General features: G+C 36.9%; 1 protein-coding gene across 1 annotated transcript in view; it reads right to left on the bottom strand.

Moving 5' to 3' along the window:
* Positions 1-680: 680 nt before the first annotated feature.
* Positions 681-17,605, bottom strand: part of LOC124237135 (transmembrane protease serine 11F) — a 96,659-nt gene continuing 79,734 nt past the window's right edge. Inside the window, exons 7-11 of the mRNA XM_046656473.1 lie at positions 16,228-16,266; positions 10,384-10,585; positions 6,893-7,152; positions 5,236-5,378; positions 681-1,285 (exon numbers count right to left, since the gene is read on the bottom strand). Of these exons, the coding sequence (XP_046512429.1) occupies positions 1,127-1,285; positions 5,236-5,378; positions 6,893-7,152; positions 10,384-10,585; positions 16,228-16,266 (803 nt within the window). The 3' untranslated portion in view covers positions 681-1,126. The remainder of the gene's footprint in view (positions 1,286-5,235; positions 5,379-6,892; positions 7,153-10,383; positions 10,586-16,227; positions 16,267-17,605) is intronic.

Here is a 17,605-nt window from a genome sequence, read left to right as displayed (position 1 = left end):
CTGAACTTTTGGCTGTTTTAAGCCCCAAAGTCATTCATTTATTTGACAAATTAAGTTAATTTGTCTTAAAACTCACAGAGGCATTCCTTTCCATTATAATAAATATTTATACAATGCATAATATATACTAGGCACTGTTCTAAATGCTTTACACAAATCAGCTCTCCCAACCTGACATTCTCACAGACATCTCACCTGTCAGAGAGCTGAAGACTTACAAAAGCTCCAGTTACTATATGTTGATGTAGATATTTCTAAATAAATAATTGAATAGCTCATTCTACCAAAAATCTAAAAAGTGTCTGTCCTGTTCTTAATCATTTGAAACCAACTCTGCTGGCCGAGGTCCCATCAGGTCTTTTTATCCTCCTTGAGCCCACAGAAAAACGCTCCCAGGAGTCTTCTTTATTCTCCTTTTGGCCGAACTCCAATTGATGTATGAATGGCAAGAAGCTGTTAAAGAATAAATCAGCAATGCCTATTAACAACAGAACATGCATCCTGAAGCTGGTGCTTCAGTATAACACAATGTTAACAGCTAGTTCAGATACATTTCAATCTCTCTTAAATGGCAGCTCTTGTGGTGGATAATAATGCTCTGCATCATTACTTCTAAACCCAGATTAGAGATCAAGTTATATCGCAAATTTCATGCTTCTCCATTCTAGCCTTTGAATGTCCATCATCAGTCCTAGAATGCTGAAGCCCAGAACCCTCAGGGAAGACTGCTGTTTCGTGTTTTTGCTAGAAGAATCCAAGTGCTCCGGGTATTATATGAGGTAAGGTTTTGGCAGCTCTTCATATCCTGTGGAAAATGATGTCCCCTGTGTTCCATTGGGGAAAGCCATTTATAAATGTTCATCTTGTTAATAAGCATCACAACAATTTCCCTCGTGAGTGAGAAGTCAGTGCTACCTGTCATTTGCTGTGTCTTCTTCTCTCAGGGTAGAGAGGGTTCAGTCACGTGTACACAAAGACCATCTCATAATTTGAGATTGATCTGAGTCTGAAGGACTTCTTGACATCCAGCAAAAGCACTGATCCAAACCACATGAATATAAATAATATACAATATGTAGGAATTTTATTTTTGTGTGCCATGGGTATAATTCATGGACGATTCACACTAGATACCAGTCTTTGAGGCAATCCAGTCTCGATACTGAGTCACTCTGGTATAGACCCCAGGTTTTTTGGGAAGACCACATGATTGTCCCCAACTTACTATACCGACAAGGTACCAAATGTCACGATTGTCATAAACCAGAGGTCCACCAGAATCACCCTGGAGAGAAAACAAAGACATTTAAAATTAACTCTAATTTAATTCAGTAGGAGGGTCATTGCAATCATCTCTCTTCTACAGAAAAAAATGAAATTGGTACAGAGAACATGCAGCTAGACCAGAGACAGATTATATAATGTTTCTCTCAACTGAGTTAAAATTTTGTGCTAAGCTTTAAAGTGCATTGTTTTGTAGAAAGACTTACACTCATTCATATAAAGTGGTTACATTACTTCTGGCTCAGCATCCTTGGATTTCTTTTGCTAGTTTGATTAGATACTTTATGCATGGTTTAGTAAGCATATATATAAACTATTTAATATGAGGTTAGTATTTGTGCATGCATAGGTGGAAGTTTTCAATGATCTCTTCTGAATATTGTTAGCTTGACTATTTTATGGACCTATTCATGGTCTCCTTTGCTTTTACTCACCTAATTCTAATTTATATTTGCTTGCTGAATTTTATATAAGCTCCCTTAAATCTCTTTTGGAACAAGGAAGCTTAAATAAATAAACAAATATAAATGTAGAGGTTAAAGGTGTGGTCTCAGCAGTTGAACTGCCCAAGTTTCAGGCCCAGCTCTATCGATTACTGGTTGTGTGACCTAGGGTAAGATACTTAACCTCTCTGTGCCTCTTCCACTTCCTTCATTTATTCTTTTAACAACCATTTATTGAGTTCCTACTGTGTGTCCCAGGTATTTTGATGAACATTGAGAATGCAATGATGACCAACAATAAACAGTCCCTATGCTCACAGAACTAGAAATTTAGGTTAAAAAAACAATATTAAATGAGCCCACAAATAAATGCAGAATTGCAACTGTGTTTAGCGCTATAGTAACATCCAACAGGAGAATCTGACTGGTCAGGGAGGTCAGGAAAGTTTCCTGTAATGATGTGTAATTGAGCTGATATCTAAAGGAAGAGGAGTTAACCATGAAAGGGAAGATGTGGATGAAATGTGTTCTAGGTAGAGAGAACACAAGTGCTCTGTGGCATGAAGGAGGCTGGCATATACAAGAGCCTGTAAAAAAAAAAAAAAAAAAAGGTGGGGAGGGGACTAGAGAGAAGATAGCAAGGGTCAAGTGGTTTGTGGTGAGGCTATAGAGGCGGGAGAGACTGGTCCATTCAAAGCCCTGTGGGTCGTTTTGTTTTTTATCTTAAGATAAAACTAAAGGTAAGCCACTGAAGTGTTTTGAGGAGGGGGTTGACATGATCAGATTACATCTTGTTAGAAACCATCCTGGCTTTCATCTGACTAATGCACTGTAGGAGCATAAGAGTGAATGTAAGGAAATAAACTAGATGGCTAATGTGGTTTGTGGTGGTGAGGGACAGGAGGGGAGGGAAGGGGGAAGAAAGAGAGAGAGAGAGAAACAAAAGAAAGATATAAGGAGGTAAAATCCATGGGATTAGGTAATCAATTAGATAAGGGATAAGGAGAGAAAGTTAGAATGGCTTCTAGTCTTCTTGCTTGTTTAACAGAATGACAGAGGATGGCACTCATAGACATACAAAACATAGAAAGAAGATCAGGTAGGGAGGGGAAGAAGAGCAGAATCAGGTGCAACATTTTGAATTTGAGATGACTTTCAGATATCCAAGTGGAGCTGTCAAGTAGAAGTAGAATATGTAAGGGTGGAAATCAAAGCAGAGGTCAGGGCTAAAAGTATAAATTTATTAGTAATCTGCAAGAAGACAGTAATTGAAGCTGTGGAAGAGAATTAGAGCCTCCAGGGAGAAAGTTCAGATTCAAAAGAGGAACAGGTGTGGAATAAATCAAAATCTAATGGCTGAGATTGAGAGAATGAGCTTGAAAAGGAGACAAAGAAGCAGACAGAGAAGTAGAATGAAAATCATTACAAGCCTAGAAAGGCAACAGTTCAAGAAAGAGAGAGTAGTAAGTATTATTAAATGCTTCTAAGAGGAAAAGAAAAAAAAAGAATAGGACCAAAAAACATCTGTTGGAGGTCACTGATGCATCATTGGAAACCTCAGGAAGAGCTATACTGACGAAGTGATAGGGCAGAAACCATATTGTAATGGTTTGAGGCGTTAGTGAGAGGTGAGAAAATTGAGACAATGGGTATAGACATTTTTCCAAATATTTGATGGTAAAGAGATAAAATGGGGTGCTAGCTGGAGGCATTATGGGTCAAGAAAAGAGTTGGTTTATTGTTTTTTTCCTAATTTGATAGATCTGAATAAGGAAGGAGCTAGTTACAAGAGAAGTTTTGACTGTGAAAAGAGATAGACAAAATAATTGCCAGTGTAAGCTTCCCCAAAAGGCCAACAAGAAGAGGAACATGGGCAGAGAAGGGCTCAGCCTTAGAGAAGAGGCAGCTTCTCTGCTGTGACCTAAGCTGAAGGTGGATGAAATGGGTCCAGATGAAGGCAAGTCTGCATGCTTGGTGCTGGGAAGATGGGGAAATTTCCCTCGTATGACTTGTATTTTTGTTTGAAAATTGGGAAACAAAATCATCAGTTAAGAATGAAGAGGTATAAAAAAAACAGAAGTTAAGGAAAGTGGAAAATGTTGGGAGAATTCAGAGAACAGACTTGAAACAAATACACAAAAAGAGTAGGATAGTCCATTTTGTCATCTGGATCCTTTAGTGGAACCAATGTGTTCTATTATATTTTTTCCAGGAGGATTTGACTTCCTGAGTGCAGGCAGAGAGAGAGATTGGATAGTTGAGTTCTTCCAGGTTTGGACCTTTGTAGACAGAAACACTGGAAAGAGAGAGAGCAACAAGTGAGCTCAGGGTATTAGCAAAAGTGATTAAAATGATTAACAGTGAAATCTAAGTTGGACAAATAGATGATGGAAGAAGGGAAAGGATGAACGGAATGTGAGAAAATAGAGAAGCAATGGTCTACAGGTGTCTATGAAGTTGAAGAAAGATATTTTATTCAGTCAACAAATATTTGTGCCAAGCACTATTTTATTTGTTGGTAATACAGTAGTAAATAAAATAGACCTCCCAAATCTGTGCCTTCATGGAGCTTATATTTACATTCTAGTTTAGTGGAGAAGACAGACAATAAACCCAATAAATAAAATATATTGTGTATCGGATGGTGATAAGAGCTAAAGTGAAAAATAAATCAGAGGAGGGGACACAAAGAATTTGTGTGTAGATTGTGTGTATTGGGGGTGAGGGTTCGTAGCTTGGGGTGTAGCAGATCGTGTGGCCAAGGGAGCAGGAGTAGTTGAAAAGCAGGCAGGAAGAAGCGGACAGTTGTTAAATAGAAAGATTTGGGGAATTAGTGTTTTTGGAGTTGGAAGAGTTGTGTGTGACAAAGCTCAAGATGTAACCCTTGAGGAATAGGAGGCTGAGGAGGAGTGAAGATCGCTGGAGGTTAGGAGGTTTAGGAACTGAGAATCCAGCATGTAATGGGTCAGTGGTAATACTGCAGGGCTTGGGATGAAGAGGAAACTGTTTCAGGAGTTGACTTCATTAAAGAATGAGAGGGACAAAGGGGAGGGACCAGGAGGTGGGGGATGAAAACAAGATGCATGAGAGATGACAGAGCTGAATGAAGTGGTCTTCAGAGGAGAGTTTTCTCTCTTTTATTTACAATTTTGTTCAGAAAGTAACAATAAAGCATAAGAGGAATTGTGTGAACTAGAAATAGGGAGCAATGAGCTTTAATATCCTGATCTGTAAAATAGAGATAATTAGAGTACTGCTTCAATCTTGTCATATTAAATAATGTATAAAAAGTGCTTACTACGTGGCTTGGCACACAATAATCACTCAATACAATAATTTTTGTTATTTTTTTAATTATTGGGTTTTGTTTAATATTTTCATTAACAAATAAACTGAGTCCTTGGTGAAATAGATGCCATTTTTTTTTTCAAGGTGAAATATATGTCAAATTTAGAAATAGCTAGTGGAAACTTTCCTTTTAAAGTTTTGACCTTGAGTTTAGACTTACCTTACATGCGTCTACTTTTCCTTCCATGAATCCAGCACATAACATTCCTGGAGTTATCAGGCCATCATACACATCCGTTCTGTTACACACATCAGTGCCTATGGTTTCCACTCTGGCTTGCCGAAGTTTATTTTGTATAGGTCCTATTATACAGACAAACACACACACAAAAATGTGTTCTTTGAATAAAACTGTTATTTAAGACATGAAAGACACATAAATTGTATATTCCTAGGAGCAAAAGCATAAGATTATTTTATTATTAATTATGGCTACTTTTGTTTTCTGTGTCATAAATGTGTACATACAAAGAACCATAAACATGCATGCCCCAATATTATATCACACTTGTGGATCTTCAAAAGCTATTGGAATCCTTAAAACTACATGCAATATTTTATGTGTGTGTACGTGTGTATGCTTTTTTTTTTTCGTGAAGAACGGGTTCATCACACTGATCTTGTCCAATTGGCACATTTTTCCATATAAAGAAGTTGAAACTGAGGGAACTTCACTAATTTCCCAAAAGCTATTCAAGTAGGAACCAGGATATGAACTGCACAGATCTATTTGCCCTACTCTGTGCTGTAGAGTGTTATATAGGGGTGTCTCAAAGCATGGGAAACAGAACGGATGCCCAAGATCTAGCAATTTGACATCCGCACAGAGCAGGGCCAGGGGTTAGGAGGAGAGAATACTGCACAGTTAAGTGCGGGAAGGGAAGGAGCTTAGGGCTCCTGATTGATTGAAGCTGTCGAGGAGTAGCCCTGAGCTAGTGGTAAGGGAAGAGAAGACGAAAGGAGACATAATAACCTCTCAAACCTCAAGTTGAAAATGCATGGAGCATTTGGGAAATATTTCATATAATAGAATTCTGTCAAAAAAAAAGCTAGATTAAAATATATTAGCATTTGTCTCCTAGTTTCTTCAGGATATCCTTGATACAAACTTAAACATTTATTTTCCACTTCAAAACATTCAATTAATCTCTCTCTTTAGAGTGGAATGAACTAATGCCTAGAAATCTTAAGTTCTGGTCCTCAATTTATGAAAGTTTAGAACTGATATCTTTTAACCTCCCTAGGAGGTGGGACAGAGGTAAAGAAATACATATTCAACTAACTCATGAAAATGAAAATTCTCAAAACATTCACAAAGCACTTTATAATCACCATAAATGCTCATTAAAATGAAGAAGGATTTAGACAAAAAAAAAAAGTAAAACTTATCGTTAGATTGTGGTTTGAAGAATATGCTAACCAGCAGTATTTACATCTGGCAAATATACAATTGGAATCATTTACTCCCTTGTGCTCCCATAGCATTCGTCCCTTCTTATAGCATCTACAGCAGCCTGTTCTTTTCTTCTATGTTACCCTCTCCCTTTTCTCACCACTGCTCCACTTAATTGTGAACTTCTCCAGGATAGGGTCCTGACTCCCTTCATTTTTTAACCCACAGACCCCTGTTCTGCTCAGGGCCATACACATTAAAAACATCAACATTATTTTTATGAAAAGTCTAAAGAGAGATTCCCTAAGACATCTTGTCACTTAGGATAATTTGAGACATATGTCTTGATTATTATTTTGACAATTATTGAGACATAATTGTCTCAAGACAAATTATCCTAAGTAAATTAGGTTGAACTACTCACCATCATCTATAACAGATCCAAATCCTGTGACAAAGACACTTGTTTTAGGTGGCAGCCTTATAGATGAATCTGGGAGGCAAACTCTCTGAACTACATTTGAAAACTCAACTCGGGTAGTCAGCTGAGCCAAAGCAATGTCATTTTCGTTTGTTTCTCTGTGGTAATTTTCATGAAGGATAATTTTCTCCACACTTCGTTGCACTGCAGGTGGTGTTATAGTTACACCAAAAGTAGCAATCCATTGACTTGGGTCTTTATTTCTGAAAAAATTAAAGGGTAAGATTTGTGAGATTGAGGCTGTATTTCTCCCCAACTATTGAGATTATGCTCCTAAAAAATCCCTATGGTGAGAGAATTGCAGTTGATGATCTTATGGGAAAAAGATGTTAAAAATATTGATGATACAAGCGAGAGTATGAAAGCCCTTAAAAATATCTTATATTCTCTAAAATTAAAAATAGCACAGGAACTAAATGGAATTTCCATGCTTTATTTGGATTAATAATAGTAATGGGGACTATACAATTAACTTCTAATTTTTCAATTCCTTGTTTATTAGAAACTCTTCAGATTCTATTTCTTTTATAATTTCAATTAAATGTGTAGAAACCAATTTTTATTTGTTTTGGGTATATGCATCTTAAGAGACATTTTCCCTCTGTATCAGATACTCCATCTATTCTTATTTTATGACTCATTTGTCAGCTCTTGTTTAATGGGTCTTACTATGATCTTTGAGACAAGGTAATTTGTCTGCTTCACAAACCTTCAAGTGTACACAGGATGTTTCTTCACCGTAGGCCCATACCTTGCCCTGATATTCAAGGGCTAAGCAGCGCTACCAATATCATGCTGTTAAAGCTCCCACTGGCCTTGGATCTGGCCTCATCAGTGCCTCTTACTATTTTTGAGGCTCTCCCTTCACACGGATGCTTCCCCCCCCCCCCCCGACAAAGTACATCACAAGCAAAATTCTGTGTAGTCCTATCACCTCTTTATCTCCCTATTCTTCCCCAAAGCTCAATTTCCTCTTTTTCTACTTACCCCGTCAAGAATGGCTAGAAATAGACAGAAACTTGACCTTCCCTGTGTAGAAGAAAATTACGTAGAAGGAAATCTCACAGAGGAGAATTCATAAAGGGGATTTCCTCGTTCACGCAGGATTATCGTGTTGGTGAATCATGAACTTTTAAGTGTTGTGAAAAACCTGAAAGATTAGTGGTTTTCCGAGTACTCTGCACTGCCACAGGGATGGGCAGGCAGAGACTGGGTGTGGTGACTGGGAGATTGGGAGTGGGGGGTACTCCTTTCAGCTGTTTTATTTATTTATGCTTTAGAGAAAGATTTTATTCAAAGGAAAAATCTTAGGGCTGAGGAATTCACTTGAAAAATAGAATTCTAGGAGATGCAAAGACTTCAGTCCTTAAGGAACTTGTAAACTGAGTAGACAAAACGGAAATACCCCATCTCTTCATGCATCGTCAACCAGAAAGGAAGCCTCCTGGAACAGGCCCAGTTCAACAGGCTTTGAGGACAAGGGCACTGAGATTCAGAAGTTAAATGGCTTGCCCAGCTGAGTGACATATCCAACTGGTTAATGTCAGAGAGAGATGGCCCAGGTCTCATGATATCCTGTCAAGAACTTTTTCCCCACCTGCACTGTTTCACAAAGACTGTGATCATTTTACATGAACATAAAGGTACTAAGATTTATCTTAAACACGATTTTTAAAAATATACTATTTCTGTAGAAAAAAACATAAAAACTTAAAATCTGTTTGTATAATTGTGATATTGTCTTCAAAGTATCTTGTATTTTTCCTTCACAAAAGAATACTGCATTGTGAAATTACATGAAATTATATCACTACCCAAATTGAACCCTTTCTCTCCAGGATCATCACCTTTCCCAACTCTTTTAGATTATTGTTATCAGTATAAAATATGTATAATGTAGCTCATATTTTAAAATATCTTTCCTTTGAGTCTACAACCACCCTCAACTGTCAAATTTCTCTCTTCCCATTCATTTAAAAACTCCTTGAAAGTGGCTTCTAAACTCACTGCATCCAATACTTCTCCTTATAATCGCTTATGAATTCATTCCCATCTCAATCATATCACCACAATTTCTCTTATCAAGCTCACCAGTTATTTCTATTTGATCAAACTCAATGGCCAACCCCCATGTAGGTCTGTCAGCAAACAAAAGACTACACTGCACCTGCAGAAATGTGTATCTCAATCACTATAGTTTATTTTTTTCACAAAATATTAATAAATTGACCTTCTGGATTCATTTTTCATTTACATAAACAGAGATCAGTTATAAACCAAAATGGATGACACTTCCCAAAACAAGAGTGAAGACTGGAGGACTTTGTAAACATGAAAAAGTCAGAAAGCCTTAAAAAATTAGTGAGAGTCAAGTTGACCTAAGCCGTGATGCTAGTTATTTTGGGGGTTGAAAATATCTATAAGTGAGTTCCTTTTCTCTTCTCTCTTGAGAGAGTGACAGACAATCACCTTAAGTTCATTAGATCATTTTCATTACATATCTGCCCCATAAATAAAGGTGTAGGCATCTTGGAACCATTGTTACCCTTAGAAGGATGGTCAAGAGCTTCCTAGATGCAGCAAAGATAGTTTCCTCAGAAAGCGTATGTGAACAGTGCCACTGGCCAGGGCTTTTTTCAGAGCTTTTGTCTTTTGAGAGTTTAAAAAGAAAACCTTCTGTATCCTGATGGTGACACCTCAGGGAGGAAAGATGGTGTATCTTTGATCTCCTATGGCAACGGGGTGCCTGTGTATGTTTGCGTATGTGAATTACATAGCTGAGTTTTAAGAGCTACAACTGTGAAAGCCCAAGCAGAGAGCCCCTGTCAAGTTGTATATGACCATATTCCATACTGTGAGGGATGTGAGACAGGATGGCAGGTCTCGTTCACCATCCACACACCTCTCTGGTCCACACAAACCCACAGGAGTCCTTGGATAAAGCAATTGGAAGGTAGAGCTTCAAGAGTGATAATTTTGATTTTTTTCTTATTTATGAAGTGATGGTGGATGTTGATAGTGGGAGGATAAATAGATTAACTGAAAAAATACCCAGGACAGAAGTGGCTGAATTTTCTCCTTGAATATGCGGGAGGGTTTAAACTTGTTACAGGTATAGTAGTCAGTCTTTATACTAAACATAGTTTGTGACATGGTAGGGAAGGTAACACTAGTGTCGTGATAATAGAGGAGAATATATGGCAAGAACCACAAGAGCGATACAAACCAAGCATCATAGATATTGAGAGAAGGGAGAGGGGATGAATATGACTGCAGTGGGCATAGAGTAAAAGCATAATGCATTTGGGAACAGAGAATGTCCATCTGGAACGGAGCAGAGGATAAGCTGGTGAGATCTGACTCTTCCCAAACTCTGAACTGATGGCAATTGATAACTCAGAAAAGGAGACTCACAACAGCCCTGGTGAACTTACTTGTGGAAGCAGTGAGCTGCTGTGAGCAGCCACGTGTTACTGATGAGGCTGGCTCCGCACTGATGGCCCGCCCCTATAAGCTGGAGGCTGACCTGCCATGGCCACTCTCCTTCCATAGCTGTTTCCCTTCCTTGGACAATCCTTTCAGTAGAAGAGGATGCTGGTAATGGTATGTTTGAAGATGTCATCCTTATTCCACAGCCTGTCACAGAAATGTATGTTAGCTTGTTTTCATAAAAGGGAGAGGGAAAAAAAGCATATCCTGATTTGCATTGGGTGCAGATGCTTAGACAATCCATTGCACCTGCTTCTCTCTAACTCATTCGTAGTACTCAGGCCCTGAGCTTATTGCATAGGGGTCCTACTGATCCTATTGAGGTTCAGAAGAAATATTTACTAAGATTTCAAGGCATGCAATCCAGGAATTAACTTCTGTCTCTCTATATAAAGCATGTATGGATAGATAAATAGGTAGATAAATAATTTATTGAGCATCAAAAATGTATAGGTCCTTGCTAAGTGCTTTAGATACTTTTCAGATAAGAAAACTCAGCCTTGGAGAGAGACATAAATTACTAGAGGTCATTCAGCTGATAAGTGATAGAGTTGCATATAAAATTAGGAGGCTCCACCTGGAAGTTTGTATTCTTACTGCTCAGAGAGAGTCCGCTACTGAATGCAGGTCATGAATCTGCCTTGATATGAATCTAACTTTTACAGTCTTAAACAATAATGACCTTTTATGGTTTTCTAAAATTTGAAAGACTAGTTTTTAAAAAAATTTTGATTTTCTCATAACAAACCCTCAGTTGATTAGACTTTGAATCGACCTTAAATAAGACTTAAAAGTAAGTTAGGATACTTTATTAATGTACCATTTAATTATTTATATTTTAAGAATATAAGGGTTTTTTTCCCAAAAAGAAGTTTTATTCAGAAACAGGTGAAAAATAGTTTCCTGAAATCATACTTACAAATTCATCCCAATTCCCTCACGATTAAATAGCGTCAGCTTAAAGCAACCATGAAATTGAACAAGTAGGATTTCTAAGCTAGTATGGTGCTATATCAGTAGTGCCTAATACTTCTCCAACTTCCTCTTAAAATATGCATGAAGGTAATAATAATATAAATAATATCTACTAGCTATGAGCCAGGATCTATACATAGTGTAACATATATTTTCTCTAATTTTTATAACAACTCTCTATGTTAGGTGTTACTATCCCCATATTGCAGTTGAAAAATTTGTGTCTATGATATTGTTCAAAGACAAAAGGAGAAAAATCACCAAAAATTATGGAAAGATAAGAAAACATTACAAATTCTGGTAGAAATTTTCTGTAACTGCAATACCAGTGGGTTGGTTTGAAAAGCAACTTTTTGGGGCTGGCCTGGTGGTATAGTGGTTAAGTATATGCACTCTGCTTCAGTGGCCTGGGGTTTGGGGGTTTGGATCCCAGGTGCGGACCTACACACTGCTCATCAAGCCATGCTGTGGAGGCATCTCACATAAAATAGAGGAAGATTGGCACAGATGTTAGCTCAGTGACAATCTTCCTCAAGCAAAAAGAGGAAGATCGGTAACAGGTGTTAGCTCAGGGCCAATCTTCCTCACCAAAAAAAAAAAAGAAAGAAAGAAAGAACGAAAAATAAAAGATAAATAAATAAAAGAAGGAATTTAAAGAAAGAAATCCACTGTGTTTGGATTCTGATTTTAAAAAATATGAAAAGCAACTTCCTGGACAACCCAATCTACATCCTATAAACTAGAACTGTTTGGAGAACCCTAATAAGTTTGACAAAGCCTCTGGCTCAACACTATTGTGATTTCACAGCCCAGGAAGTAAAGCTAAACTGCCCTTGGCCCTAACCAAGCAGAAACTATAGTTGGAACCATCCCATTGTGACTCATCAGCTGTTTTCTTGATGTGTGTGTTCAGAAGCCACAATTTCCAGCACACCATCCTATCTAGGGATACAGGAAAGATGAGAAGTTCTGTGAAAATGTAGTTACCTCATGCAATGGTCTGAATGTGTACTCCCAGAATTTATATGTTGAAATCTTAACTCTTAAAGGTGATAGTATTAGGAGATGGGGCCTTTGGAAGGTGCTTAAGTCATGAGGGTGGAGCCCTTATGAATGAGATTAGTAGCTTATAAAAGAGTCTCCAGAGAGATCTCTATCCCCTGTTCCACCACATGAAGCAACAACAAGAAGTCTGTGAGTGGGAAGAGGGCCCTCACCAGACCATGCTGGCACCCTGATCTCAGACTTCCAGCCTCCAGAACTGTGAGCAATATATTTCTGCTGTTTATAAGCTACCCAATCTATGGCATTTTGTTACAGCACCGAGAAGGAACTAAGACACTTCATGAAAAGCAATTTCAATAGAGACAGGAAGAGCACTGACATCAGTGAGTGCTGGAGCTGGTGGTACAAGGAGGCAGTTTGTGGAATTTTCATGTATTCTGCCTGTAAGAACAGAACTGAAGCCTGCATCTACTGTACAGCATGATTAGGGCCTCCCAAATCAGATGATATATAAACTCAGAAGACAGACATATCTCTAAAAGTGATTTTCTACAAAAAATTTTAGGATAGGTGCTTGGTATCAGCAACAATATGCAAGAAAGCATGACCTTAATAAAACAGAAGCAGACAACCAACCATAAGGGAAAACCTATACTGTGATAAGAGTGAAAAATCACAAATCAAGAAAATCAAAAACAAAAAAATCAAGAAATCACAGAAATGTCATGACGGATAAAATCCACATGAAAGAAGTAAAGAGAAAATGTAACACCATACAACGGAGATAAGCAGTTTTCAGGATTATAGATTTTATAAGATCTTTCAGAATGTGGAGGAAAGTAACTTGAACTGAAACTAGAAATAATGATTGATATGGAGGGCAGAAAATGGATATTCAAACAAAAAGTCATTTGTGTTCCTGAGGAAGAAAAAAAGAACACTTAGAACAGAATCAATTATCAAATTTATAGTGGAAGAACATTTTCCCAGAATGAGAAAAAAACGGTGTATACATTGAAAACATTCATAGTGTCCTAGTCAAAATTCAGCACAAAATACAACCATATCTAGATCTCTTGGCAAAAATGTTGTAGGATAAAGATTCCCTACATTCATCCAGGAACAAAAAAGAAAACAGACATAAGAATAAAAATTGCACCAGCCTTAGACTTCTCTGTAACAAAAACACTAGAAGGAAACAGAATAATGTGTATAGAATTTTTTGGGAAAGTTTATGATCCAATTATAAGACATTGACATAAAGGAAATGGAAAAGATTCTTATGTATACAAGTATTCAGAAAATATACCATTTGTATAATTTTCTGGTTTAAAAGTGACTTGAGGGGCCAGCCTGGTGGTGTAGTGGTTAAGTTTGCGTGATCTGCTTTGGTGGTCCTGCATTCATGGGTTCGGATCCCGGGGGAAGACCTAGCACTGCTTGTCAAGCCGTGCTGCAGTGGCATCCCACGTAAGATAGAGGAAGATTGGCACAGATGTTAGCTCAGTGACAATCTTCATCAAGCAAAAAGAGAAAGATTGGCACAGATGTTAACTCAGTGACAATCTTCATCAAGCAAAAAGAGGAAGATTGGCAACAGATGTTAGCTCAGGGCCAATATCCTCACAAAAAATAAATAAATAAATAAATAAAAGTGACTTGAACAGAATGGCTGTAATTAACAAGACAGGAAATAACAAGTGCTGGAGATAATATGGAGAGAAGGGAACTCTCATACACTGCTGGTGGTAGTACAGACTGGTGCAACCACTATGGAAAACAGTATGGAGAGTCCTCAAAAAATTAAGAATAGAACTACCATACAATTGAGCTATTCCACCGCTGGGTATTTATCCGAAGAACATGAAAACATGAATGCGTAAAGATACATGCACGCCTATGTTCACTGAAGCATTATTCACAACAGCCAAGACTTGGAAGCAACCTAGGTGCCCATCAAGGGACGAATGGATAAAGATGTGGTATATATACATGATGGAATATTACTCAGCCATAAAATAATGATGAAATCTGGCCATTTGTGACAACATGGATGAACCCTGAGGCTATTATACTAAGCGAAATAAGTCAGAGGGAGAAAGTCAAATATATTATGATCTCACTCACAAATACAAGATAAAAATAACAACAAACAATCACATAGAGACAGAGATTGAATTGGTGGTTACAGAGGGGAAGTGGGGAGGGAGGAGGGCAAAAGGAGTGATTAGGCACATGTGTATAGTGATGGATTGTAATTAGTCTGTGGGTGGTGAACATGATGTAATCTACACAGAAATCGAAATATAATGATGTACACCTGAAATTTATATAATGTTATAAACCAAGTTACTGTAATAAAAAAAATACAGGCATATATCCATAAAAAACAAAATAACAGAAGGGGTAAGTTTCAGTTAGAACTAGATAATGAATCCTTTCAAATAAAGATTAAGAACTACGTTAGAGGGGAGCAGAAATTTAAGAGTCACGGAGGGCTTTCCAATCCTTAGATGCAGGTGTCTGGGCTGCAGGGCACGTTCTCAGCTCCATGTCCTTTTTGTCTGGTAGTCTACTTTTGCCCACACAACTTTTATATAATGCTTATTACTATTATCATGTAAAAGTAATAGTAAAGTAATCCATAGTAGTATGTATTTCTTTAAAAAGAAAAAGAAAAAAGAAAAGTGCCTTGAAGATACAATTTAGCAGGCAGAATGGTGAATCTAAATCAAGAGCCAAGAATGGGGAAATAGTAAAAGTATAACAACAGACTTTAGTAATGGGTAAATAATTGTAACTAAGAGGATAAAATGGAACATAATGTTTTGAAAAAGAATATTGATAGAGTATGTAAAGATTAAGCGATAAGTAAAATTGGGAAGCTATTTAACAAAGATTGGAAAATCAATTGAAGTTTACAAAAGGAATCTAAAATGTAAGTTCTTCGTTATGCATGGTTCTTGCTTTATCCTTGAGTTTGATAACTAAAAAATAAAGATTCATATATGGACTAAGCAAGCATAAAGGCAAGCAAGAAGATATAAACAAGAACAAAATGTGTACTATAGACAAAGATAGAACACAATGGAAGACAAATATTTACCAAAAGCCGGAAAACATAAATGAGAAGGACAAATATAGAGTATTGACAATATTTGGAAAAACATTAAATGCAATAGATTACATATAGAGAATACTTATTGTTTTTTAGTGTCCTTACACCATTTTTAATGGACATATATTTATCCACAAAAGACCATAAATATATACTAACGTGGGGGAGGGCAGAAAATGTACATACCAGATATTTCAACAAAAATGTAAGAAAACCGAGAAATTTTAACAGCAGAAAGCCTAACTAGTTACCACGTTAAAACACTCTCTTGAATTGTGAGAGAATATTGAGACATATTTAAAGAAAATATTAAAATGGAATGTTAGAAATATAGTTACATATGTCGTAATATCAAGAATACTACGTAATTCTTTTTTGCCACATTCCATAAGTCACAAAACTTAAAATTGTATTTGGTGGAAATTTATAAATTTAAATGTCTTAAATATTAAAAGTAGTGAACAAAAATAAAAAGACTAAGTGTTTGGTTTACAAAAACATAAGGTAAAAAAAAGCTTGGTATTATTGTGGTAATCATTTTGCAATATATACAAAGATCAAATCATTACGTTTACACCTAAAACTAATACAGTGTTATGTCAATTAAACCTCGATAATAAAAAAAGAACTTCCTAAATTCTACTTCTAACTTTTCTGTGGCTTTTATTCATTATCTTTGCTTTGAACTTACGGCTGTTGAGAAGATTCCTCATCTTTTTGCTGTCGATAGCTGGAAAAACAAAACATGAATTAGTTGGTAGAAAAATGTGTTTCTGTTTTCATGATTTTGTTCAGATGGTCACTATAAGAGATGCTTATTATCCAAAACATCCATATTTCAAGAGGGCATGAGATTTTTCATACCCAAGTAATATATAAATAACCTTCTACTCTGATTTGGTCCAAAACATATAATAAAATATACTCTATTTATACGCTTTAAAATAAAAGAGAGCATTTTGTTTTCTGATTTTTTGCTAAGAAGACAGAAAAAGAAATTAGGAAGTTAAGAAAGTATGATAAAGATAAATGACCTTGATTACTCTCTTGGGAGCTCTAGTATAACTCAAGGAAGCTATCTCCAGTTCCCATCACGATTGGTGTTCACCGTATCAGGTGTACTAGCCTACGTGTGTTAGGCATACTTCTGGCAGCCAGTGTTGAAAGGGCAGCTCCAGGGAACTGAAGGCATCACAGCCCCCTCACAGCCCAATTTCCAGGCCCTTGTCTACCCATGGTAGAAATTCAATCAATGCAAGTTGATGACCTTCTCTCACTGAGGATTCTCCCTCACAGTGAATACGGTGGAAGCAGCTCAGGCAGCAGGCATTAGAGGCATGAAGCTCTCTCATATATAGCCAGTCCAGGGACCCCACCCATGCCGCAGTCTCTCCTCCGCTTTATGCCTCCCTTCTGTGACATCTTTTACCTTTCAAACTTATCTCAGGGTTGGTTTAAGTTCAGTTTCATTGGATTTTTGGTGGTTTGGTGTTTGTTTACTTTGTTTTGCTTATTTGTAAGAAAGAAAATAGAGAAGTATATGATGATTTGCTCAGGAACACTGACTTTCCCAAAATAGAGACATGAGTCTCAAATTCTATTAGAGGTTTCCTGGACATTTCACTTGTCTTTATTTAATGAGAGATATAAATGTGGCAGAAGAAATATATGCAGTGGAATTTTGGTTATGGAGCATGGTCATAGAATACAGTTATGTTGATATTAAAACAGCTTTTATAGTAAAAGTCAGTATACACAACCAAGAAGGCTGAACAATTATTTTTTAAAAATTTAAAATAAGAAACTCTGCAACTTTAACGTGTCTTTTATGATGGATACCTTACTTTAGCACATAGGATCATGCATTAGGGACAATTATATTATCAAGAAATGAGATTTAGTTTGAGATTGCCATTTACAGAGTGCTAGAAAATACCATATTTTACTTTGGAATATAATTAATTAAGTATTGGATACCATACTCTTTCTTATTTCTAATTACTTCATGAAGAAGTTGTCATGATTGTATGTGAGGAATCTATCTCAAAATGTATTTAAAGAATTTTCCT

This window comes from Equus quagga, chromosome 3 (assembly GCF_021613505.1).
Source record: "Equus quagga isolate Etosha38 chromosome 3, UCLA_HA_Equagga_1.0, whole genome shotgun sequence".
NCBI classification, from domain to species: Eukaryota; Metazoa; Chordata; class Mammalia; order Perissodactyla; family Equidae; genus Equus; species Equus quagga.
Note: the sequence above shows the minus strand (reverse complement) of the source record. Positions and strands in the feature narration are given on the sequence as shown.